The 25,911-nt window shown below is 36.6% G+C and overlaps 1 protein-coding gene across 2 annotated transcripts; it reads right to left on the bottom strand.

Annotated features, from left to right (window-relative positions):
• Positions 1–274: 274 nt before the first annotated feature.
• Positions 275–25,509, bottom strand: LOC115214782 (sin3 histone deacetylase corepressor complex component SDS3). Of its 2 annotated transcripts, XM_029783814.2 has the most exons (9): positions 25,138–25,509; positions 12,751–12,817; positions 11,411–11,558; positions 9,930–9,989; positions 8,966–9,062; positions 7,418–7,513; positions 7,107–7,281; positions 4,321–4,405; positions 275–993 (listed from the first exon to the last, which is right to left on the bottom strand). In XM_029783814.2, exons 1-9 carry the CDS (start codon positions 25,247–25,249, stop codon positions 898–900), a joined length of 936 nt encoding a protein of 311 aa, XP_029639674.1. In that variant the 5' UTR covers positions 25,250–25,509; the 3' UTR covers positions 275–897. The 2 variants fall into 2 exon arrangements, with proteins under 2 accessions (XP_029639674.1, XP_029639682.1); XM_029783822.2 differs by lacking the exon at positions 4,321–4,405 and having other exon boundaries at positions 25,138–25,506.
• Between the last annotated feature and the right edge of the window lie 402 nt (positions 25,510–25,911).

The following is a 25,911-nucleotide window of genomic DNA, read 5'->3' as shown; positions in this document are numbered from 1 at the left end:
GTTATGAAAATATGCAATACTTTCCTTCTTGTAAAATTATATTACAATATGAAGCAAAACAGATTCAAAAGTAAAGAGGGTTACCAATAACAAAACAATGCACCCCATACTATTAACCATTGCTGGATTTATATTTTGTGGTTCCACTATCTGGAGTGCTCAGTGTATGAAATCCTCTTAAACAGTGCCGTAAGTCTGCTCTAATAGCTTGCCACAATAAATAAATAAATTCATGTTCAAAGAATGTAATATAATTCATTTAATACTGATTTTAAAAAAAACGCTACTAAAGCATACAGCTGAAATAGCACCAAGCAATATATAAAACATTTAGGTGATGAGTGCTAGCACAGAATTCACATGGATTCTCATTCCAACATCTCCAATCATTTCAGATTAATCACAAAACAATAGAAATAAATCTATGAACTCATCCAATTTTTTTTGTGTAGGAAAACCTTTCCAATACACTACAGATACACAAATTTGAAAAATAGATACTCAATAAGAAGTGTGTATGAATTGCGTTTATATACAGTTAAAACATTAGAAATTTAAATTTCTATGGAATGACAAAAGGAAATTCAGGAAAACATGAAAATTCATCTGAGTCTGTGATTACAAAAACCTTTGTACTCTGAGTGGAGGACGTTTTGACATGAAAGACAACTGCCTTCAGTACTCGGGTCAACATCCAGGCAAAGTGCACCTTTACACTTTAATTTGGTCTGCAATAGATAATATTGGTTTGAAGACCTCTTTATAAGAGACATCAAAAATTATCAAGCAGCCTTCTGAAGAGGGTGGGGCCAGAAAACAGTCTGCAACTTTTTTTCAGGTTATTTCATAATGTGACCATGTTGCTCTTCTTTGCCGTTTCTTGACCCCGGTTGCTAGTCACATAGAACGACGACACATACTGTATTTGCCTTTCTGTAGCTGTGTCAAATAAATGCGCAGCTTGCTGTTGTTGTCACAACGCTTCACCAAGATCTGAAAATAAATATTGTTTTCATTCAAATATTTTGACATAATGATTCAGGTAACTAATAACTGATACACCATTTCCATGAAAAACAACAGCTTACATATTCAATACAAGGAGCGTTAAAAAAAAAGCTAACAAGAAATAATTATACAAGGACAAGACAATAATCAATAACTAATATTTTCAATATTCCAGCAAATATGGGAGAGAAAGACAACTCTGAACATGTTTTGTTCATATTCTAACTTCATCAGCAACACAGCTTTCACTGTAATTGCTCAGGTAATGATGAAAAAAATACTAGATAAATACACGTTAATATGTAAACACTAACTCAAATATTGCTTTTCCTTTGAATGACACCTGTGAATTATTCTATTTTTCTACATCAATCAACCTTGCACATTTATTCAATGATTCTATCATCACACATTCAGTAAGGATTATGAGGTAAGAATAAGGTCAAAATATGTCAGGAATTGTGTCCCCTCTATTTACCTTAAAATGAAAATATTCCCCATTCAGTCATTGCTGATACACGGCTGGATATAGCCTTAACCCTTCAGCATTTGAACTGGGCATATCTGTGCCTAATATTTTGTTTTATGTTCAAACCAACCAGATGTGGCCTCACACACCTACCCTACAAGATTCTAACAATCACATCACCAAAATCTTCAAGATAATGCAAGATTAATTCAAACCAGTGTGACTAAATAAGTATTACATTTGACAGAATAATGTGGATGATAAAGGTTTAATTATGTTAACACAAACTTAACTAATGCTTTAGCTATTGATTAGCATCTTAATATTCCTTGCATTAATTATGTTGACTATAACTTGATTCAGGTACAATGTATCTACAATAAAGATGAAGTCAGTGTCTATAGTACTGATCCAACAGATGGAGCTAATGTCTACTCTATACTGATCTACAGTAAAGTAATGTTGCTTCAACATTTCACTTCAATTTCCACAAAAAAACATGCACCTCCACCACACACAAAATATACGGCATGCATGTATGTATATGCATATATATATTTTTTTTCTTTCAGTCATTTGACTGCGGCCATGCTGAAGCATGGCCTTTAGTTAAAGAAATCAACCCCAGGACTTATTCTTTGTAAGCCTAGTACTTATTCTATTGGTTTCCTTTGCTGAGCCACTAAGTTATAGAGATGTAAACATACCAACCTCACTTATCAAGCAATGGCGAGGGGACAAACATATATACACAACGGGCTTCTTTCAGTTTCCACCTACCAAATCTACTCACAAGACTTTGGTCGGCCTGAGGCTATAGAAGAAAACACTTGCCCAAGGTGCCACACAATGGGACTGAACCTGGAACCATATGGTTGGGAAGCAAGCTTCTTACCACACACCATAAAAAGCATGTGCTGGCATGTAAGAAGCGCCCAGCACACTCTGTAAAGTGGTTGGTATTCGGAAGGGCATCTGACCATAGAAACCAAACCAAATCAGATTGGAACCTGATTCAGCCCATACCAGCATGGAAAACAGATGTTAAATAATGATATGATACCTTACCACTATTTATCTCCTTGGAGATACCACCAATTCATTTTCACCCTGTCCTAAATGTGAGTAGCCAAGTAGCTCCTCTAGAAGAATATGCTCTACCCCAACCTCATCTCATACCTTAACCCCATCTAACATAAACACACACTCCCCTCCTCAGATTATGTAGACTTGCATAGGTGGCACAAAAAATAAAAATACCCAGTACACATTATACAGTGGTTGGTGTCAGAAAGGTATTTCAGACACAGAAACCATGCCAAACCAGACACTGGAACATGATGCAATCCTTGGACACATCAGATCCTGTCAAACCATCCAACTCATACTAGCTTGGAACATGAGCATTAAATGACAATAATGATATATATTCAAAAGAAATTTAAATTAAAAGTTTCCTCTAAGTTTTATTTATGCACCATTCTCAAGTAACCCATGCTCCACCTCAGGAAATACTGGTTTACAATGAAATGGAACCAGTGTCTATGTTTATCTACAATGAATAAGTTATCATTTAATGTCCATTGTCCATGCTAATATGGGTTGGATGGTTTGACCAGAGCTGGCAAGCTGCACCTGATTCCAATCTGACTTGGCATGGTTTCTATAGCTGGATGCCCTTCCTAATGCCAACCAGTTTACAGAGTGCAGTGGGTGCTTTTACATGGCACTGCATGGGCGCTTTTATATGGCCCCGCACAAATGTTTTCATGTGGCACTGCCACAAATGCTTTACACCACCAGAGAGACCAGTCTTAACACTTCTGCTGCAGAGTACAAGTCTTCGTGTGTATAGCAAGGTGCCAGGCATTTCGATCCTTTGTCATCTCACCTGAAATATTAATCTGTTATGGTACAAAGTCTGCTTCCTAACCACATAGTCCTGGGTTCAGTCCCACTGCATGACACCGTAGGCAAGTGTCTTCTACTAGAGCCCTGAACCGACCAAAACCTTGTGAGTGGATTTAGTAGAAAGAATCTGAAAGAAGTCTACCATGTGTGTGCATGTTGTTGTGTCCCTGCTTTGATATCTACCATCACCATCATCATTTATATTCATTGTCCATGCTGGTATGGGTTAAACGGTTTGACCAGGGCTGGTAAGCCAAGGGGCTGCACCAGACTCCAGTCTGATTTGGCATGGTTTCTCTAGCTGGATGCCCTACCTAATGCCAACCACTCCAAGAGTATAATGGGTGCTTTTGCATGACACCAGTATCTGCCACACCAATTTCACTTGGTTTGATGGGTCTTCTTCTCAAGCAGAGAATATTGCCAATGGTCTCAGTCATTTGTCATTGCCTGTCATAGTTATAAACAAGTATCACCATCATGCAAGTGGTGTTTTTGTTTTCTATGTTCTACAAGAACATGTCTAGCCAGGGGAAATATTACCTCGTTTGGAAACAGATAAGGGTCGCTAACAGGGAGGGCATCTGACCATAGAAAATTTGCCTCAAATTCTATCTAGACTGTGTAAGCATGGAAAAGTGGATATTCAAATGATGAATGCAGTTCATAGTCCAAGTCCAAGCAAACCAGTCTTGCATCACTTACAATTTGTAAAATACCAGTAATATATAATTATACCCCTCCCTCACAAAAAATATCACTGTCTACACAAAAGTCATTACTACTTACAACAATACTGATTTGCTACAAAAGATACAACAGAGGTCATAAGAAATTTAGAACCCTTTAATATGGGTAAAAAAAAACCGAGTTAATTTGTGGGAGATAAATTATAATATAGGCTATGAATATATCAGATATGAGGAACTTACCTCTTGCGTTCCTATGGTACTGATAATTCCCATTATCTTCTCCATATCTTTGGCCTCAATATATACTGGCTGTCCCTTATGGAACCTAAAAATACAGTAGATAATATGACAGAATCTGTCTCTTCCAGGCTGAAGAATGTCTAGAATAGCTTCAATAATGATACAACACCATTGACTCAGCTATGATTAGTGTGCAAATATAAGATAAGTTATATTTCAGCAGCTACCATACTAACAGTATCACTATAATAAAAATATCTATACAATTATTTTGGTAGCAATAGCTATGTTTACCATTTTAACAACTCACCACCATCTAGGCAGCAGTTGCATGTGTACTACTGTCCACACAGAAGCATTAATGATATTAGATATCATCTTACCAATATCTTTACACACTAGTACCAGTAATACTACTCAAACTATTGTCATAGCTGCTATAGTAATGACGACAACTTACTGTTAATTGTCTAGCTATGTGTTTCCACCCCAGACTAAACTGTTGCATGATGACTATCACTATATAGTTAAAGTGGATTACTCAGCACTACTCAAGTACTGTGTTCCCAACCTCACCAAGCTAGAGAAGATGACAGGGTCACAGGATTTCTAAATGAATTGCAACAATCCAAATTCAACATTAACTTCAAAAACGAGTTAAATTCCCCCACATCATTCCAAATCATCAAAAAAGACTATGTAAGAAAAGATACTTAAAAAGTGACAAACCTATCACCATTGTTTTCCAAAATCAGAAACAGTCAGTCAGTCAGTATGATACCAGGCTTACTTTTTAATCAATATGAATTCTACAGCACAAATATAAACAGTCTATAAGAAATTTTCATATTAAAAAACCAAGCATGGGCAACCTTTCTCAAGAAAGGAGCCAAGCGACATGATTCAGCATCAGGCAGGCTACCACTACTAAAAAAAAATTCAAGGTAATGTTTCATTAGGCATGCTTTCAGAAAGTCTCATGGGCTGCAGTTTGCCCATGACATATCCTTAAAATCAGACAGGCTTCAATCAGTCATACATTTAGAGAAAAATACTAAAATGACTGCATTTCTCTCATCCTTTCTGCACTATTAGTCATCTCCTACTTTCCATTACCTCCTCCCAATTCATATGTATCTTTGATCACCCCACAACCCCTTATCCATCTTTCACTAATCTACCCTCTTAACTCTACCCAATATCTACAGTTGCCAGCTACTCTTCCTTCCTTATTATATTCACCCTGTCACCTATTCTCAATCTCTAACATCTCTCACTCTTCCATACACTCTTGCAATCTCTACTAATCCCCATTCTTTGTTCTCCTAGTCACCTTAACGATCCACTCTGACAATTCACTACCACTGTTTTTATCTCTTTCCAGTTCCACCCTGGTTACTCCCACCTCCTCTTCTCTAATGCAAGTAGTTATGCAGCTCCTCTACAACAAGATGCCTGTTCTGTTCTGGACCCGTCTCTCATACTTCAACCCTTCATTTCCTAGCATAAACCTGTCCTCCTCTCTTGTAGCCTCAGTCATAGAAACCATGCTGGCGCATGATGCAATCCTTTTTAGACCCATCAAATCTTGTCAAACTGTCTAACTCATGCCAGCTTGGAACATGGACATTAAATGATGATGATGAAAAAAACTTGTACAACTTCTTGTTCAGAAACTCTCCCCTTGAAATACATCACTCGAATGTCATACTCATCCTTTAATCCCCAACACTATCCTCAAATGGTCCCCAAACCAAATTCCAAGATACTAGTCACTTTGACTGCATCACCACCAACCTTATTTACCTGAAAGTCTCCATGCAATGGTAAAACCAGCCATCATCATGTAGGTGACAATTCCTCAAACACCACCTTGATATTCAGAATAATACCCAAGTACTCTTTATACCAGCATAAACTTAACATTTCATCTCCTTGGACCACTGCATGCTTTGTGCATCACCTTGCAACACAGTTCTTTCTGCACCTACAAACATTTTAATTTTGGTACAAAATTGCATACATAGGTATCAACAATGTTAGACCCTAACTGACTGTATTTCCTCGTTCTTTAACCTCACTTCCAACAGCATTTTATCATTAACCTCCATTGTCCTTCTTTCACCTATTTGCCCCCTCTTCTACCCTGCCTAATTCTTTACCACTGAATCAATCCCTAACTTTACTACCCAATTCTTCCTCTCATTTCCATTTTACCACAGGCCTCCCAAACTAATTCTTTCTACACGACACTTCATACAGTAACAGTAGTAGCAAATGATTCTTTCTCTTTCCCCCTTTCAACACATAACAGTTGTATATGTAGTATAATAGCAGGGAGTAACTGTTCACTCCTTCAATAACAGGCCATGTTCAAATGTCAGACTTCTCCATTTCCTCATGGTATACTAACTTGTTCCACTTTGTGAACTCTTTCTATAGATGAAATCTTATCTAATGAATTGCTAAAACTGCTGCATGTAACAGAGATCAGACAAAATGGCACAGAATCACACACATTTTTATAACATGGTTATGTCTGCTAAAGAGCTGTCCTATCAGAAGCATATTACATCATGTGAAGGAAGCCACAAAGATCTAATCTACCACTAAGTCTAACCTTTACCCAAAGCAAGTCACAGAGTACCTAGAGGAAGGCAACCTCCTTGGTAAGGACAAAAATCAGATCAGTAGATCAAGTCAAAAATGCTAGTTACAGGCTGGACAGTATTGTAAGTTTTATACACACATCTGATTTCGATTTCCTCCAGTCACACAATACATACCATCTTTTATCATAGTAAAGTCGACCATCTTCAATTTTAGCCTCCATTGGCAGACTGCTATCTACACTGTTTGGTGGGGAGACAGGCTTTTTTTGCAGAGGACGTCCAGACAATTTATTCAATGCTTTCAGGTCTTCCAAAATCTCACTTTCATCAAGAATGTAATTTAGTTGAGGTGATTAGAATTAAGGAATACAAAATGAATTTTTTTTTTTTTTTTCATTAAACAAACAGTAACATCATGTGTATGAGCAGAAATAAGGAAGAAAGAGTTCTAAAAGAGAATCAAAAAAGCAATAGTAAAAGGATATCAGGAGAAGGTTTCCGCCTTTTCTCTGGAAGAGGCATAGGGTCATTAGGTCTCCGTCGTAGCTTCCGGGTCATAACAGGCTTCACTTCCATTGAGTCTAAAGGAAACACAAAAGTAGAACAGTTATAAAATTCATATCTTTCAGTAAAAGTATTATTAAACTGTTTCTGCTGGTTGCCGACTTTGTCCTGAGAAAGACAGTAGGTGAACCCTAACCATGGAATCCCACAAAGAGAGCAGGCAAGGCTGAAAGATCTCAATTTTGCTGAAGGCATTGCACTAATAGGAGAAAACAGTGCCAATTTGCAAGCATTGACAATGTCACTGCAACAAAATGCAGAGAAGACTGGGGTAAGGATCAGCACAACAAAGATGAAAGTGATGAAGGTGGACAATACCATTGACCAAGAAGCAACTATCAAAGTCAACCAGCACAAGATAGAAGCAAGCAAATATCACCTATCTGGGCACTATTTTAAGCAAGCACTGATGATGTGGAATTGAACTAGACTAAAAGACTGGGAAGGTGTCAGTAGTGTTCCAACATATGCACTTCATCTGGGTGGCCTCAAACATCAACACTAATGTGAAATTTTGTCTGCCTACAGCAATCTATGCTAGTGAAACTGAGAAGAGGAGAGTAAGGACAGATAGAAAACTAAATGTATTCCATAAGAAGTGCTTTGGAAAGAGCCTGAGACCTAGGTCATGACCATTGCAAAAAAACTGTAGAACGCAATTCAGCCTGAGTGACCACATTCTTCATCTGGCCAATCAACAGCACTCAAAAATAACCATGACTTGGATACCACCTTTTAGCAGGTGTAAAAGAAAAAGTGCAAAGATCAGTTTGTGGAAAACATTTAAAGTTGACCTGAGACAGCATTACATGGAATGGATGTGCAAGAGTAGCAGCCAATCAAACACAAAGGAGGGAGCTTGCTGCTCAATGTGGTGAGCAGTGGAGGAAGAACTAAAGCTAAGAGAAAAAAACATAGCTTTCCAAATACCTTTAAATTCACTCACCTGTAACAACCTGTATAGAAGGATGCATTTACATCTAAAAATTAACTTAGTATTCCTATCCATCTATCTCCATAATATATAGTAAAGATTACTTACAGAGGTTTAAACCATAGATTTTTTTTAAGAGGGGTTACTGAAAAAGTTCCTGGGTATTGCAAAAGGCCTAATTGGTGGCCCAACTTTCTGAGTTCTTTTACGGGACTTAGAAAAACTGAAGGACCACTGCAATGAGTGTGTGAATCTGAGAAGGGAATATATTGAATAAAATCATAACTGATTGTCCTGTATTTTCTTTTACCCAAAGCTAGGAACCTTTCAGTACCCCCTTGTACAGAGCTACACTTTCTTAGAAAATAATTAAGAGCCTCTTAACCATCCATATCATTTTCAAAAGAGGAAAGACATATTCAACAATGTAGTCCCAATTGCACCACATCTGAAAAAAGAGGGGATGGTCACGATAGGAATGTCTTTGGTCAAAGATCCAATGACATGGATCTAAACAGTAATTACATGAACTTACCTCCTGTTAATTCCATGGTGCTACGTTCATTCTCAATATGTCTTTTCTTTTCTTCAAACTCAGCAATTAAATTTTCCTTCAACCCAAATTTCTTTTCCTTAAAAACAGATTAAACAATATATTTTTCTAATATGAAATAAGACATTTCCTTCTCAAAGAAAGTTATAACTAAATGCAAATGGAAAAATATAATTAAATGAAAAAGTCTGGCAGTTGATACATTATAGTAGTCTTTCTCTCAAAAATGGATTCAATTTCACAAAGTCCAATTAAGTGCAGAAGAACAAGTGTCAAGCTCAGATCAAGTTCATCTTGCTATCTTGCTCACCTCAACCTCTGGCCATAACCATACAGAAATAGACTGGGTAGAAGATAGAATGTAACATACTCAAACTGTTGCTCTGCACTCAATGTGATTCCTCACCAAATGTCAAAGTGCACAGTATGGTCCTCAGCTCAGCAGAGGCATGGCACATTTGGGACAGCTAATCTATGGGTCATGCCCATTTGTTTTGCATATGCATATGTGAGGTATACTACATTGGTTGATTAAATTCCTTATTCCCTTGAATTCTTAGAATAAAAGAGAGTTGCAAAAACGATATGATTTGCACATTCCCCCCAACCAAAAAAAATACAGTGACTGGACATGAATGTTCATATATACACTCACATGCTGACACACACCTACATAAACACACAGTCCATTCACAGAGAGACTAACCAGAAAATAAGTAAATGTTTAATCACTCATCTTTAACAGAATACACCCTGTACACATACATGACACACACATTCTCTCTCACACATTTACTCACAAAATCTACACTATAACACACAGGTGCAAACACATGTATGCACACATACAATAGCTCTACATGAATTTTAAAGTTATACTCTATATCTTAACAGCTACAGTCAAAATTTAAATGAATAAATTAAAACCAACGTCAACAAAACCCACCTCAAAGTCCTTCACAGCAGCTTGTTTTTCTTTAATCCATTCTTTCTCAACAACTTCTTGCTAAAAAAATACAATATTCATAACAGTGAAATACTGTAGACAGCAACACTTTAAGCCAAAAATACAAAATATAATATCTCAAATAGTGAAGTAAAACCAGATAAAACAACCAAATCTGTTTAAAGGGTTTCTAGCACTAGTCACAATGTGGTTGGAAGTAAAGATAAAATCAAAATTAGAAAGCTAATCAAGATTCAGCTAGATCCAACTAAAAATTTGAAGGTGAGACAATGGCTCAATAGCTGTTGCTTAATCAAAGCTCATCCCTGATTGAATAGACACATGACTAAAGACATTCCAGCCATGACTGTCACATTTTTTCAAGTAGTTTAACTGACTACATTACCCAGAATGTCTATTTTAAACATGATTTAACTTATTTAACTTATTTCTAGCATGCTCAACAATCATAAGAGCCTCCCTAGTTGGCTTGAAGGTAAATTGACAAAACATTTAGTAGCTTACAGCTCAAACTATCCAAAACCCTTAAAAACCAATAAGCTATGTACTTATACTGAAACTGGGACAATAATTTATTAGGCTACAATGTTGGATTGTTGAGTATCAGACCAGAAATTCAAACATTGCTTTACAAGCTACTGTAAATAGGAGCTAGAATTATCCAATTGTGAAGACTATTACACCAACAAGCTATTTTCATAAACTCAAATTTGCAAAAGCTTTGCCATTCACACAAGCATAGAAAACAGTAGGTGTTATCTGTGGTTAGTCTTTTAGCTATTTATATATTTAACTAAAACTAACTAAAACAAGTCGAAACTTAATACCACATTAGTATGTTTGGTTACTTCTATGAGATAGACTTTTGTAAATAGGGTTAACTAAAGCTACTTAGTGATATTAACTAAAAGAAAGAGAGAAGTCAGTCAGTACAGGTATTCTTCATGTTCATTTACATAAAGTTATACAGAATGCAATGACAGAAACAAGAGTTTCATTCAGACTTAAGTAATGGTAAGATCTTAGTAAGCCAAGTTCAAAACCTGGGTGAGATATTTTACTTCACTTACTATTCAAAACTGTAATTTCTAGCCACAGTCAACACTCTAGAGAGGGTTGCAGTTTCCAAAGTTTGACTTTCTCTCCAAACAAAACGATAAAAAAATATCCAACAACCCATCATCATCATCGTTTAACGTCAATTTTCCATGCTAGCATGGGTTGGACAGTTCAACCGGGGTCTGGGAAGCCAGGAGGCTGCACCAGGTTCCAGTCTGATCTGGCAGTGTTTCTACAGTTGGATGCCCTTCGTAACGCCAACCACTCTGTGAGTGTAGTGGGTGCTTTTTACATGCCACCGGCACAGGTACCAGGAGAGGCTGGCAGCAGCCATGATAACCCACTATGTGTTACTTCTCAAAAATAGATAAGTCTTTATATGTGGAATACATTTCTATTACCTCGTAGCCTCTCCAAATCTCATTACTGAGCAGCCGGTCACGGTACTGTTGCTCAATCCGACAGTTTTTCTTCATATATTCAGGAAGAACTCCTTCCTGTAATTGCTGTAGTTGCTTCTTTATTTGTAATAGTTTATCCTGGTACATCCTGAAACAAGGAGAAATCTCTGTAATTATATGGTTATTAAAACCACTGCAGATAAATTGAACCTATATAATTTCAAACCCTGCTTCAGCCATCTAAAACAAAGCAATTTACTATACTTCTAAACAGTTTAAAGAATAGATGCCAGTTTGACAGATATAAGGAAGTATATTAAAAGACAGTACATCACAATCTAGATTCATTCAACTTACACCAGAACACACAAAAGAAAAAAAAAACATTTAAGTTTATTTTCCTTTAAAAATTTATACCCACTATTATTTCATACTAATAGTTCTGGAAATCTACACTAAAATACTCTTTCTTGTTAGAAAAATGCAGCATGCCCAAATCATTAAAATGTTCACTTTGCAAGTATGAGGTCCTGGCCTACTGCATATTATCTTGGGTACATGTCTTTTACCATAGCCTGAAGTTGACTCAAGCCTTGTCAGTGAAACTGGATAGATAATTGAATGAAAGTCCATCAAATGGATTGTACCCGTAATTTAATGATCCAACTTTGTCACACTAATTCTAACAGAGAATTATGTTAAAGTTACACATATCTGTGGAATGTTCAGCAACTTAGATGCTAATTAAATGAAAATACAGATGAGTTGATTGAACAAGTGAATATTCATAATCCAAACTGATAGTGGTTCATTACTCTTCCCAGTACAAACTACTTGACCATTAAATGATAGATTTGTCCAGGTTAAACAGTTTATAACCAAACTCTAAACTAAGAGGTAACAGGTGAACATGTCTATTCATGAATGCTCTTCCAAGCATAGATCAAGAAATGATAGCAATGTCTATAGCTGAACAGACTTTCCTGTCATCAACATCTATGGAATGACAGTGGTGTTTAAACATAATAAAATAAACAGAAGAAAGATGTGTAATTTGAGATGATAAAGATAATGCAAAACTCAATATTAACAAACAGTTCAGTTATTAGTCATTAATTTAAAAGAGGGTATCCGAGTGAACAGCGTACTAAATAAAACATATCCAGACAATCACACTGTATTTTCACAAAACCAAATACTGCATGACAGTGAGTACAGTTTCAACACTCTCAAATATTCACTTAGCTGGCATCAAGTTTAAATTTGTATCAACTGGACTGACTACCCCATAACAACATATCCCAACACCATACAACTTCAACAATAGCATGTCGACTTACTGTTCCTTGATTTCTGTGTACTCCTCTTCTCGCTTGACCATGTCAGTTTCACTGGCATCTTCTGTGTCTGTAAACAAAGCAATAAATGGTTTACAAACAATTATACTTGACACAGTAAATCTGACATAAAAGTATTGTATTTTGCACAACAATAAAACATGCTGTTGACATCTTGAAGTTAATCTTATAAGAAAATATGCATTAAGCCCAATGTTGTGCACTCAGTACAAGCAATGAGTACAAAAATAATAAAGACGAAAAATCTCTATGAGAAAAATCAGAACTTTAAATAATGTAGATATACAAGCTGCAAGAACATTCATCAAGTGAAATTTCATGAATTGCTCAAATGACTCAACAAAGACTTTCATGGTCTCAAAGGAACTATGTGATTCTCTAGTAAGCCATACCACATTTTTAGGGTCACATGAAGATAATATACATTCAGAGGCAAAGTGACATGATGCCAAGTATTAAAAATATACTATCAAACTACTAAAACCAAAATACAAGATGACCACAAAGAAACTAGCATTTAACAATATCAGGAAAATAAAAGAATGCACTACTGGATGCAGTAAAGCTAGTCCCCAACCACTGCCCATCCAACTTATATGTATGATTTTAATGTTTTATTTCCATTTCACCACTGAAGCAGGTGAGTAAGCAAGATTTTTGTGTAGTACCCAGAATCAAGATATAGACAGCTGCAATTTCTGACCCTGGCTCCCAACAATATTGAACTGATTGTCTTTCTTTGTATGTTGGATATTTGAGCATTTGTACAATGATAAAGTTCAGTTCAGTAATTTGCTAGACGAGAGCATTCCAAATTGAGTGGTGCATCCTCCATCTGGAGGAAATACAACTGATGTTTACATAAGAAATCCTCATAGAATTACAGAGTGATAAAACAATTCAAACAATAATGGAAATGTACTGAAACTGCAAAGAAGTTACCATGTCACAGAAAAGTGAAGTAATACAATATTGTTTTCCCCCACTTCTTGTTGATTATGGTTTCATCCAGATGACTTACTTGCTATCAAAAGCTTGCAATTGCCCTGATATTGTAAGAAGAGGTGATCTTTATCACTAACATTCACACTCCTGCATATATACAAACAAATGCATATCCGTATAAATGAAGGGAACATGTGCATGAAAATTGCACATATGCACCGGACACAGTCTTACACTCATATACATATAATAGATATAAATATATATCATCATCGTTTAACGTCCGCTTTCCATGCTAGCATGGGATATATATATATACATACACACACTCACACAATTATAAAGGAAAAAGGGAAAAAATATATATAAAAAATTACACATCAATATGGAAAAGCTTGTGCAGGAACATAATAGAAATGTGGATTCTAACCATGATCTTGGGGAGCCCAAAACTATAACAGGTATTTTGTGACATATGGACATGATCCAAAAAGTCCAGTTCTTGAATTTAACATGCAGCGGGGTCAAAATATCTATATTTTATTTTAAAATATCCAAATTGTAATGATAATAGAATTTAGAACTGAAAATCTGTCAATCTTGAAGTACTTCAGGGTAAACAATATTCATTGTGTAATTTTTTGGAGGCGAAATGAATAAATTGTCGCTGCTACCAACTCGCAAGCAAGCTATGTAACCATGGGAGAAGCATGTAGTAGAGAGATCAAGTCCAATTATGTTGAGGGACTGACCATGAGATTTGTTAATTGAAATACCAAAACTTAGTTTGACTGGAAACTGAAGCATCTTAAATTGAAATAGAACATCTGTAGGTGTGAGAGGAATTTTTGGAATGAAGACATTTTCTCCTTTGTGACTACCTGTTATAATTGTTGCCTGTAGGACAATTAAGCGAGATCCAGTACACAGGTGAGATGGGTCAAAATTCCTAAGCAACATAATGGGAACACCCAGTTTTAGTGTCAAGTTATGCAGTGGCATCCCAGTCAGCTTAAGTGTGTCCAGAAATTTAACATGGTATTGAACAACTTGATCTTGATTGTTGTCAATTGATCGAAAAGTTATTTTTGATGTATCTGTTAACTTTTGAAGTTCATGATTGAGTTTATCAACCATTTCATTAGTTGGAGCTAGTATAGTTTTTGAGATAGCCAGTTTACATCAGTGAAATTGACAGATAAATTAGGAAATACTTTTTCCATAAGATCCCTAAGAGAAATTATCATTTGAACAGCTGAAGTCTTGAGTTGAATGTTGATATTCCATTACCAATCTTAAGAAGCTCGTATGATCACCTCATAGAAGTACTCTGATGTTCTTTGTAGGATGAAGTTTTTTTACATCTCCAAAGGTACGATTTTTTGAAGCATGCATTGACCTCATCAGCTTTCAATCTTTTGGAGACAACTGGCAACATTTGATGAAAATCTCCTGGAAGAAAAGTGTGATTGTTTTATATGTCTTGGAGCTCCACAATGTGACAGTGCACTCATCCCAAACAATGAGGCAAGTTTGTTGGAGAACTGTTGCTATTGCAGAGTTTTTGGAAATGTTGCACATTTGAGATTCTTTCATTGAAAGATTTAGAGGGAGCTTGAACATGAAATGAGCAGTTCTTCCCCCATTGAGTTGGGTAGCTGCAATACAAGAAGATGCAACACTGGAAGAAGGTTAGATTTTTATTTCCTCCTATTTAGGATTGCAGGTGAAAGTGACAAAAAGATCTGGTTTTCCATATGTCCTGACATATGTCATAGTCTCTTGTGGTTATTCATGCATATATCAAGGACCACCAGTGAATGATGATGGGAGGATTATAAGTTGCCTCATGTTTTGAGTATCACCATCTGTCCTCAGAGCATCTTGGAGATGAACATAATTTTTAGCCCTTAACCTTTTCTGATTGTTACGAATGTAGAGGAGACGCTCACTCTCAACTTCGGCATACATATCAACCAGGTATTACTGAAATAGATCACATGTGTAATTGATTTGATTGTTCTGGTCTTACATCAGTTGGTAAGAATAGAAGTCATTTGACGACACCTTTTGTTTGTAATTGGCTCTCTTGTTGCAGGTTCAATTTGTGGAATATTGAAATGATACCCATCTTGCCCATTCCACAAAATAAGAGGATACTGGAAAGCATCATAAGAGGGATGAGTCTCTGAAACATGTTTAAGGTTGTTATCTTGAGCACGAATGAGAATATCTCGATTTTCATTGGGATCACCTACCATAAGGATGGCTACTTCATTAGATGTGGGCTCATTAAAATGGTGTAAAATGTCCTTTGCTATAATTTACTATAAACATAACGAATGTGAAAACACAAACTCACATAGACACTCATAGAACTGATAATAATGAAAACAGCAAAACATACACACACCAAGTTCAAGTGAAAACAAAATATAGTCAATATGGATGCAAAACATACTTTCTGTAGCACAGTTAAGCTATGAAAATCTTCTTTAGGGAATATTTCCAGGAGAAATATTCCAGCGTCGGAAAGTCACCAATTTAGTAAAAATTACTATGCATCACAATGTAACAAAGAACAAAAACTCAACATTTATTTGGAACATGCACTAAATGTTATAAAATTCAGGATTGAAAGTGACAGTAAAGAAAGTCAAGCTTCAAGAAAATTCAGAAGGTATAATTCAATTTTACATACAAAAATAATTTATTATTTTACAATTTTTAAACTAACGTTAAAGTTTGTACAAGGGAATATGTTGTTGTGAACATTACTTAATTTAAAACATTTGCTGAAGGATGTATGTAGCAAGACATAAATTAATTTGACATCACTTGCTATATATTTTAACTGTGTATGGTTATATGCTGTAAATTAAATACTAATACAGTAAAAAGGTTGTGCAACGTTGAATACTCACACTGATAAAGCAGCATAGCAAAAATACGATAAGGACGCTACAACTATTAAAAAACCATTATCTTCAAACTGGTTATAAAGACTGGAATAACATTTTCTGTATTTATATTGAAAGAGCCGCTAAGGCTTTCTACTTCACCAAGTTTTCAAATTTGTTATAATAACCAGAATAACATTTGTTTTTTCAGATATATTTGTGAATTTTGTGAGTGTTGTCAAATCAGTCAAATCTTCATGCTGGCTATAAAAACCAAAATATTTCAGCACATAAGTAGTGATAATCATTAATACTGCTTAAACCTGAACTCTCCAGGATGAAATGGAAAATCCAAACAGAGGTACTTCAAAGTGAACACTGCTGTTTATTTAACACCCAGGCTGCAACTAAACTATTTCAAAATTGGGACATTTCACTGTTGGGCGGTACAATCACATCATCATCATTTAGCATCTGCTTTCCATGCTAGCATGGGTTGGACAGTTCAACTGGGGTCTGGGGGCGGCGCTGGAAACGGCCACGTTTGGATGGTTCGATTACATGCCACCGGCACTGGTATCACAGCTACAATTTCCATTGATGTTGATCGATTTCGATTTTGATTCTGATTTCCACTTGCCTCAACAGGTCTTCACAAGTAGAGTTTTGTGTCCCAAGAAGGAAAGGTATGCATAAGTGGACTGGCTACATCCCAGGTAGAGGCCATGGGTTATGGTCTCATTTGTCCATACATATACTAAAACAGACACACATTCACGCACACCTCAGGCCTATCTCTGTCCCTCTGTGTCTGTCCTTGTCTTTAGAGGCATGCATGTGTGTGCATGTCAGTTGTCACAAAATTGTATGTATACTGACAGACACATACACACATATTTTTCAGTCATTGGCCTAACATAGGTAACAAACACGCAGACACACACATACAGACAGATACATACACACTCATATAGAAAATGTGCCGTCATCATGGTATAAAATGTTTACGATAGGTGACTTGTACAAAGATTATAATGTTAAATTTTTGTAATGCAAATATGTAAATGAAAATAAAAGTTTGTTTACAAGCCAAAAAATTACTAAATTTTTTGATACTTCATACGTCAAAATCGGTAACTCAGTTTTTGAATCCATAAGGAACATACACACACAACTCTCTTTTATATATTAAGAGATTGGTTTCAAATTCTGGCACAGGGCAAAAATTTTGGTGGGGTGAGATAAGTCAATTACATCAATCCAAGTGACCAACTGGTACTTAATTTTATTGACCCTGAAAGGCTAACCTGACCCTAGCAGTATTTGAACTCAAGATGAAAAGCCAGAAGAAATGCTGCTGAGCATTTTGTCCAGTGTGGAAATGGTTCTACCAGATTCATATCTCAAGGACAATAGTTCCATCTTGCCTCACTTTAGAACATGTGAATATTTTGCGAGCTTCAAGTTATATTTATAAAAAATGTAGCTGATAGTAGTTGTAATGGAGAGGAAAATTAGCAACTGGTTGGAAGTATGGGAAGACTGGAGTGAGGGTTTGTGGATCTACTAGGAGTAATGAGTGATAAGAGTGCTAAGGATTGTGGGGATAGTGAGTTCGTAACTAGCTAAGATTTGTGGTGTGTGTGTATAACATAGAGGCTGGGAATATGGAAGAGTTTTCCTTGGATAGGAATTTTAATTAACAACTAGGTTATTATGCTACCTGTAAAAATATTTGTCAATCATGCACATACCTTCAAAAATAGTTCAAAGTGAAAGATTTTTTTTAAAATCTGTGTTATATTGTCTGTATGTTGAAAGACACAGAAACACACACAACCCAAAAAAAAAAACTATATTACATATAAAAATATCTTTTTTTTGGAAATTTGTGTTATATTGTTGTTGACAAACTTACACTTAAAATTCCTGCATTCTTAATCAAAATTTGTTAGTTACTATGGTGACAACACTAGCTATTTATCTATCTTTCATACACACATTCTCTCACTGTATTTCTCTTTTGACAACTTTTTCTCCTCTTCTAAATATATGCTATGACAGGGGTTATCTCCTCTTGATTCCTCTCCTTCCCTCCCTCTAATAGATGTTGTGATGGGCAGACAGACACAGATCAGTTTCTCTTTTATGATATAAGACTGGCTGTGGTCATGCAACAAGATTGAAAGTTAAGTGTAAGGGGTGATGGTACTGGGTGGACTGTAAATGGTTTGGCAGACAGGTAGATTCATGTTTAGGTATACAAGTATTAATATAGCAATGAATGACAACAAAGATGAAAACTGAATAAATGTGACTGATTGTGAATAATTAAAAATAACTGGAAGTAAACTTGGGAAGCTACGTAAGTTATGGTATGTATGTATTTTAGGTGGGGAGTGAAGGTGAATGCAGAGGATGGTGGAATTTTTTATTCGTAGATAAGCAAATTTGTACATCCGCTGTGCTTGAGGAGACCTATTGAGTCAAGTACATGAACATCGAAATAAATATCAATAGAAATAGTAGTTGTGATACCTGTGCCGGTGGCACATAAAAAACACCATCCGAACGTGGCCGATGCCAGCGCCGCCTCGACTGGCTTCTGTGCCAGTGGCACATAAAAAGCACCATCCTAACGTGGCCGATGCCAGCGCCGCCTCGACTGGATTCTGTGCCGGTGGCACATAAAAAGCACCATCTGAACGTGGCCAATGCCACCGCTGTCTTGACTGGCTGCTGTGCCGGTGGCACGTTAAAAGCACCAACCGATCGTGGCCAATGCCAGACTCCCCTGGCACCTGTGCCAGTGGCACGTAAAAAACACCCACTACACTCGCGGAGTGGTTGGCGTTAGGAAGGGCATCCAGCTGTAGAAACACTGCTAGATCAGACTGGAGCCTGGTGCAGCCTCCTGGCTTCCCAGACCCCGGTTGAACCTGTGCTAGTGCGGAAAATGGACGTTAAACAATGATGATGAAGATATGTGTCTATGTACCAACAGTCACACAAATATGTGTGCATGCATGTGTGTACACATGTCTGTATAAAGATGTACATATAAACAAGCATTCTGTTCACATGCACATGCCTACACATATATACACAGGCGCACACAACTTTGGTCTCTGTTGAGTTAATTTTAAGACCAGTCAACTCTATGTTTTGCTTCTACACATGGAATTTCTTGTTTTAAGATTCTGTGATAAGAGCAAAGTCATCGACATAAAATAGTTCCCAGGGGGAAATAGTCTTAAATTCTTCTGTTACAATCTGGAGACCTATGACGATTAGGAGGAAATTTAAAACAACCTCAAATCATCATCATTTTAAAGTCCACTTTTCCATGCTTGCATAGGTCAAAGGAGTTTGCTGACACAGATTTTCTATGGTCAGTTGCTCTTCCTGTCACCAAACCTCACCGGTTTCCAAGCAGGGTATTATTTTGCCATGGCCAGACATCTTTTTGCAAAAGATTGAAAATTAATGGCATTGCTTGTATGACAGACCTACAAGTATCAAACATATCAAGACAAGGGGACACACACAAATGGGCTTCTTCCAGTTTTCATCTACCAAATCTACTCATGAGGCTCTGATTTAAGTATATGTATGGCTGTTTTTCTGAGCCCAGTTGAAAGATAATACACAAACTTTTTGTTTGTGTATGCATTGAACTGTATTACATGTATTTCTCCTCAATTTTCCACCTCAGTGTTGTCCTTCATGTTGTAAGATTTTCCTTTGTAATGTCCACTACCTCAGTGATATTTTCAGTAACTTGCACATTCATTTTTATGTGACACCAGCACCAGTACTTTTACTGAGCCACCAGCATCGGTATCAATAAGGTGGTGAGCTGGCAGAAACGTTAGCACGCTGGGCGAAATGCCTAGTGGTATTTCGTCTGTCTTTACGTTCTGAGTTCAAGTTCCGCCGAGGTTGATTTTGCCTTTCATCCTTTCAGGGTCGATTGAATAAGTACCAGTTACGCACTGGGGTCGATATAATCGACTTAATCTGTTTGTCTGTCCTCTCTGTGTTTAGCCCCTTGTGGGTAGTAAAGAAATAAGTATCAATTCTGCTGTGACAGACAGGTCTTCTTGAGTACAGCAGTGCACTAGATATCTTGATCCTTAGTCATCTCCTTCATAAAGCTCAGCATCTTAAGATCAGCCTTCAATACTTCGTCCCATGTCATCCTGGGTCACCCTCTTCCACAAGTTCCATCCACTTAAACAGACAGACACCCATATACATAGAGATAGAAAGAGAGAGCAAAGTGTGTAGCAAATTTTGTGTACAGTTAGGTGTTCACCAGGGCTCAGTTCTTAGTCCCCTCTAATTCATCATAGTCCCCCCAAGTCATAACAGAAGAATTTAAGACCAGTTGCCATTGGGAACTATTACATTCTGATGACCTTGTTCTATTAGCAAAATCTGTAATAGAATTAGAAAAAAATTCCAGGCATGAGAGCAAAACCTGCAATCAAAGAGCCATAAAGTTGGCTTAGCAAAGACCGAACCTCTAGTAAGCAAAAAACAGACAGGATTCTAATCCTTTTGGGAAAATGGCCTGCTCAATATGAAGGAAAGATGTAGGTAGAAATTCCAATACAGTCTACCCAGTGCCAGCTATGGACACACAATCTGCAATGGAATCACAGGAAGGCTAATGGAGAAAGACTATGTGTGTAGCAGATGCACAGGAAAAATAAACACTAAGAACACACAAGAAATTAATTTTCTTGAATACCCAAGAGGTAAGACAGTTTTCTGTTACCAAGGTGACATAATCAGTAGTGGATGAGGATATTCTGAAAGAACAGTTGCTAGAATAAGAACAATATGGAGAAAATTCATTGAGCTATTATTTCTGTTGGTAACAAAAGGCCCCTCTGAGAGTGAAAGACAAATGCTATTTTCACCCCTACATAGCACTGACCTGCATCTCCATCACAGTAGGTCTCTCTCTCATCCTATCTACTCTTCCAACCCACACATCTCCCTATTTTTCACCTATCTACAATTTTATTTTACTGCTACTCTCTACCATTTGTGTTCTGTCAATTACCACCCCGCCCTGAATTACTGGTCTATCAACCATAATTCCACCTTTGTTCACCATATATATATATATATATATATATATATATATATACACACACACACATTATTATTTAATTCAACGCCACGCATCCATTTCCAAGTAAGTTTATCTTGACCTTTTTAATGCAAGTTTTCTCCCCTATCCTCTCTAATTCTCTTTTTCTCCTTCCCACTGTTCTCTATCTCTGTTTCGCTGCTCATACATGACCCTCATCCAGCTTTCTTTTCCTCGCATAACCATCTTTCTTTCTTACACCTTTACACACTATCTCTCTCTCACACACACACGTCCATTTCATATAACGTACATACATCTTTCACTTTCTGTTCTCACTTCAAAGCAAACGTTGCCTTTTCACTTTCTCCTTTCTTCAAAGCATAAAGAAATTTTTTAAATTTCTACGGAAATTAACGAACAACCATATGATTGTGCTGACATTTTTTAACAACTTTGCTGCTTCTAACAAAAGAATGCCGGGAATATGTATCATATACGATGTCTGGATGCCAGGGAAATATGTCCTGTGTATCACATGAGAGTGATACAGGATGGGCAAAGTACTAGGCTTAAAAAATAGGTACCGGGGTCGATTCATTTGACTAAAAATACTTCAAGGCGGTGCCCTAGCATAACTGCAGTCTAATGACTGATTAAGATAAAAATATTTAAAGACGCCTAGTACTAAGGTTTAGTAATGCAAGTTCATACACTCCATTTAATGTTTATACCCGTAGCGTGGCCACCTTTGTAAGCTGAATACAACTTAACTACCATCATCACCACCCTGTAAAAACAAGTTAACTCGATCTGGCAAACATGCTGTTTCAAAAATATATCGTCGACAGGCGCAGGCATGACTGTGTGTTAGGAAGTTCACTCCCAAACTATATGGTTCCGGGTTTGAGTCCAGCTGCGTGGCACATTAGGCAAACGTGTCGTACAATAGCTAAGCGCCGACGAAAGCCTTGCGAATGGATTTGGTGGATGGAAACTGAAAAAGGCTCGGTCTGTGTGTGTGTGTTTATCCTTTACCATCGCTTGACAACTGATGTTGGTTTGTTTATGTCCCTTAGCTGTTCGGCAAAAATGACCAATAGAATAAGTACCAGGATTTTAACAATGGTGTAACTTCGGTATAAGTACCGGAAACATTTCAAGAAAGTGTTGTTTTTTTTATATATGGGGGGGGGGTTAGGGTTAGGGGTGGGAGAAAAGGGTTTCTGTTATCTTCAGAAATGTAAACAAAGTCACGTGTGTACCTATACCGAAGGATCGCCAAAAAAATAAGCACTGGGGTCAATTCATTCAAGTAAAACCGTTCAAAGTGGTGCTCCAACATGACCGCAGTCCGATTTCTGCTCCCCACCCCGACTTTGGATGACCATAACTTTCAGAAAAATGGATAATTTTTTAATAACATTTTCTAAGAATTTGTGTTATTGCTTCTGGTGTCTTCTGCCTTTCTAAATAACATATTTCTGTATACCAGACCTTTAGCTCTTATTTTTAGCATAATGAGTTTTCCGGTGAGGGCTTCATTTGCCTTCACTGCCTGTTTGTTGCTTCAATAGAAATCTACGGATGCACAAACGCACAAAACGGAGAAAAAGAAACATATGGACTATTTGTTCCGAAACGAAGTTCTCAGAAATAACCCTCAATTGTTTTCCCCAAAAATTCCTGTCCTCGGAATCTACACAGTCCAAGGTATATTTGTAGGGGATTTCATTAAAAAAATATCCATTTTCTTGAAAGTTAAGACGAATTGACGTGGACTCCGGTAAATTTTCCGAAATTTCCCCACCCCACCCCCTCCTAAAACACTCCTTCCCTCACTCACCCACCCAAAAATATTTGTATATTCGGAATTTACATGATATAACACATATTCGTACAAAATTACATTTAAAAAATACCCATTTTTCTGAAAGTTGTGATCATCCAAAATTCAGTGGGGCAGAAATCTGTAGTTATGCCTGATAAAAGACAGAAACTTTGTGGATGCATATCAATGTGCTGAACAGACTAGCTAAAGATTAGTTTAATGTAAAGAATTTCAAATAACACTTTAAATTATTATAACAAAAGTGAATAGAATATTCAATCAAAACACGCTGAATATGTTTTACGTTTAGCAAAAAATTTTTCATTTATTAGCTCGATGTTGAATCTCACAATATTCTTAATATATCATTATATTTAAGTAAATTTGAAATTATTTTCAAAATTCATCTCGATAGTTAATGCTCTTTAATATCGTCCTAACAAATACTAAATTTACTAACGAATCTAATACTTTGCTTGACACAAGAACTATTGATAATTCCAGATGGTATGTATATTTTAATCCACGATATGTATTATCGCTAAAATCACGTATTTAAAGTGATATCAAAAACAAAGAGAAATAATTTAGATGAGAAGCGAAAATTACAGTTGAAAACTGAAAGAGTGAAGAGAAATATGAAAGAAAGGAATCAAATTTAAAGGTCAGGAGAACAGGTCTAAAATGCGAGTGCGGTGCTTCAGCATAAGTCAGATTTATGCGTGCGTGGTATGTTTAGCCTAGGTCAGTCCTGAATGAAACATCGCCGAATGAACCAACTTATGGTTTAAGTAACAATCCAGTCTTTTATGAGTAATATGGCATTCTTTCGATATAACTAGACAAATCGGTACTACTAGCGAACAGTGGTACCGGGTTTAGGGATAGGGTTAAAAAGTCGTTGTAGGATCGACTACTTACGACTAGCTAGCGCAAACACAAAAACGCAAAGTAAGGATCGACTAGCCACGACGAGCTAGCGCGGATGCGCGAGTACGCGAGTGTGCGCACCGGGACCATTCTTCTTAAGTAGTACGGCATATTTGTTCTTACCTGTTTCATGTGTGTATGTAAAATCTGCAAATTTCCAAGCAGGAAATAGAATCGAACTATCACTTGCTTCCACGGAAATACCCGAAATTAAATGTTTTGATTTTGTCGAGTTATATCGAAAGAATGCCACTTAGGTCCACGCTTGTTTATTACATCCATATAGGAAATATGGCTCGTGTTTTTTGTTACCTCTAAATTGCACAACTCCCTTTGAGAACTCAACATGAAACGTAATGTAAAGGAATGCTATTCAAACTGGAATTATGTAACAAATACATGAAATATTTACTCTGTGTAATGTACAGGGATTTTCTGCTTAGTTCGTAAAACAACTGTTTACCTAATAATGCTTGCACATAAAGAGAAAGAGTATCAAGAGTGTATTTAAATTGAAAACAAAGTACGAGTATCGTACGAATAAGATGTGAAAGTATAAGCATACGAGGAAGATGTGAAAATAAAAATCTGAAGATAGATTCCAAAGCGAAAAGTAATAATTCTTTTTTTTTTTTTAATCATTTGGTTGAATCTCTTACCTTCGTCTGAAAGATTAGCTTCAATATCTCGGTCGTCGTCATAGTCCGAACTGACACAGTCGTCATAATCGAGGTCATTGTTGTACCGGGGAGACATGTATGATGCCGCCATCCTTCCTTCTTAGCATTCAAAATAAATGGTTTTGAATAGTTAAAAATCTTAACTTCAGAAAAATAATAAAAAATTATTCTTCTTACTCTCAGCTACTAAAGCTGGTTACAAATAAAATTCCTAATATTTTGACTCACGACTGAAAGCCCCAACGTTCTGTAATAAACAACAGAACGGCATTGCTGCTGCAACTCGAACATGCGCAGTTAATATTTCCTTTATAATATACGTCGTCCACTTCCCCTACCTTGATGTTAGCTGAATTCAAATATAACTACCATTTCTTACATATTCCCCGCAATTTCGTAACTGTAAGGGGTATATTAATTGCTTAAAAAATAATGATAATAGAATATATTCCAAGTGTAATGCTGAAATGGTTACTTTTATTTAATGAAACGAAAACAATGTTGAAATTTTCGTTATTGATTGGTCAATAATGCTGGCTGTTGCATAGCAACAAATTTAAAATTGTTATCCGTGATATAAATACTATCGCGCGCGGATGTACATTGAAAAGTCATCTAAACATGAAAAAACAGACTACTACCAGTGTGTGCGATCAATATATATAATATGCTACGTGTCTTTGTCTAAATATAGTTTTTGTGTGTGTGAGTAACACTTTAGCATTTGAAGCAACTGAACTTGGTCCAATTTAT

Source organism: Octopus sinensis, linkage group LG1 (assembly GCF_006345805.1).
Source record: "Octopus sinensis linkage group LG1, ASM634580v1, whole genome shotgun sequence".
Taxonomy (NCBI): domain Eukaryota; kingdom Metazoa; phylum Mollusca; class Cephalopoda; order Octopoda; family Octopodidae; genus Octopus; species Octopus sinensis.
The sequence above is the reverse complement of the archived record's forward strand: the minus strand, read 5'-3'. Positions and strand labels throughout refer to the sequence as shown.

Coding starts and splice junctions, on each gene's coding strand:
- LOC115214782 (XM_029783814.2), bottom strand. CDS start 25,249: ATGGCGGCATCATACATGTCTCCCCGGTACAACAATGACCTCGATTAT. Junction 7,514..8,965: donor CACCATGGAATTAACAGGAG/GTAAGTTCATGT, acceptor TGTTTCCTTTAG/ACTCAATGGAAGTGAAGCCT. Junction 4,406..7,106: donor CTTTACTATGATAAAAGATG/GTATGTATTGTG, acceptor CTGTATTTTTAG/GTTCCATAAGGGACAGCCAG.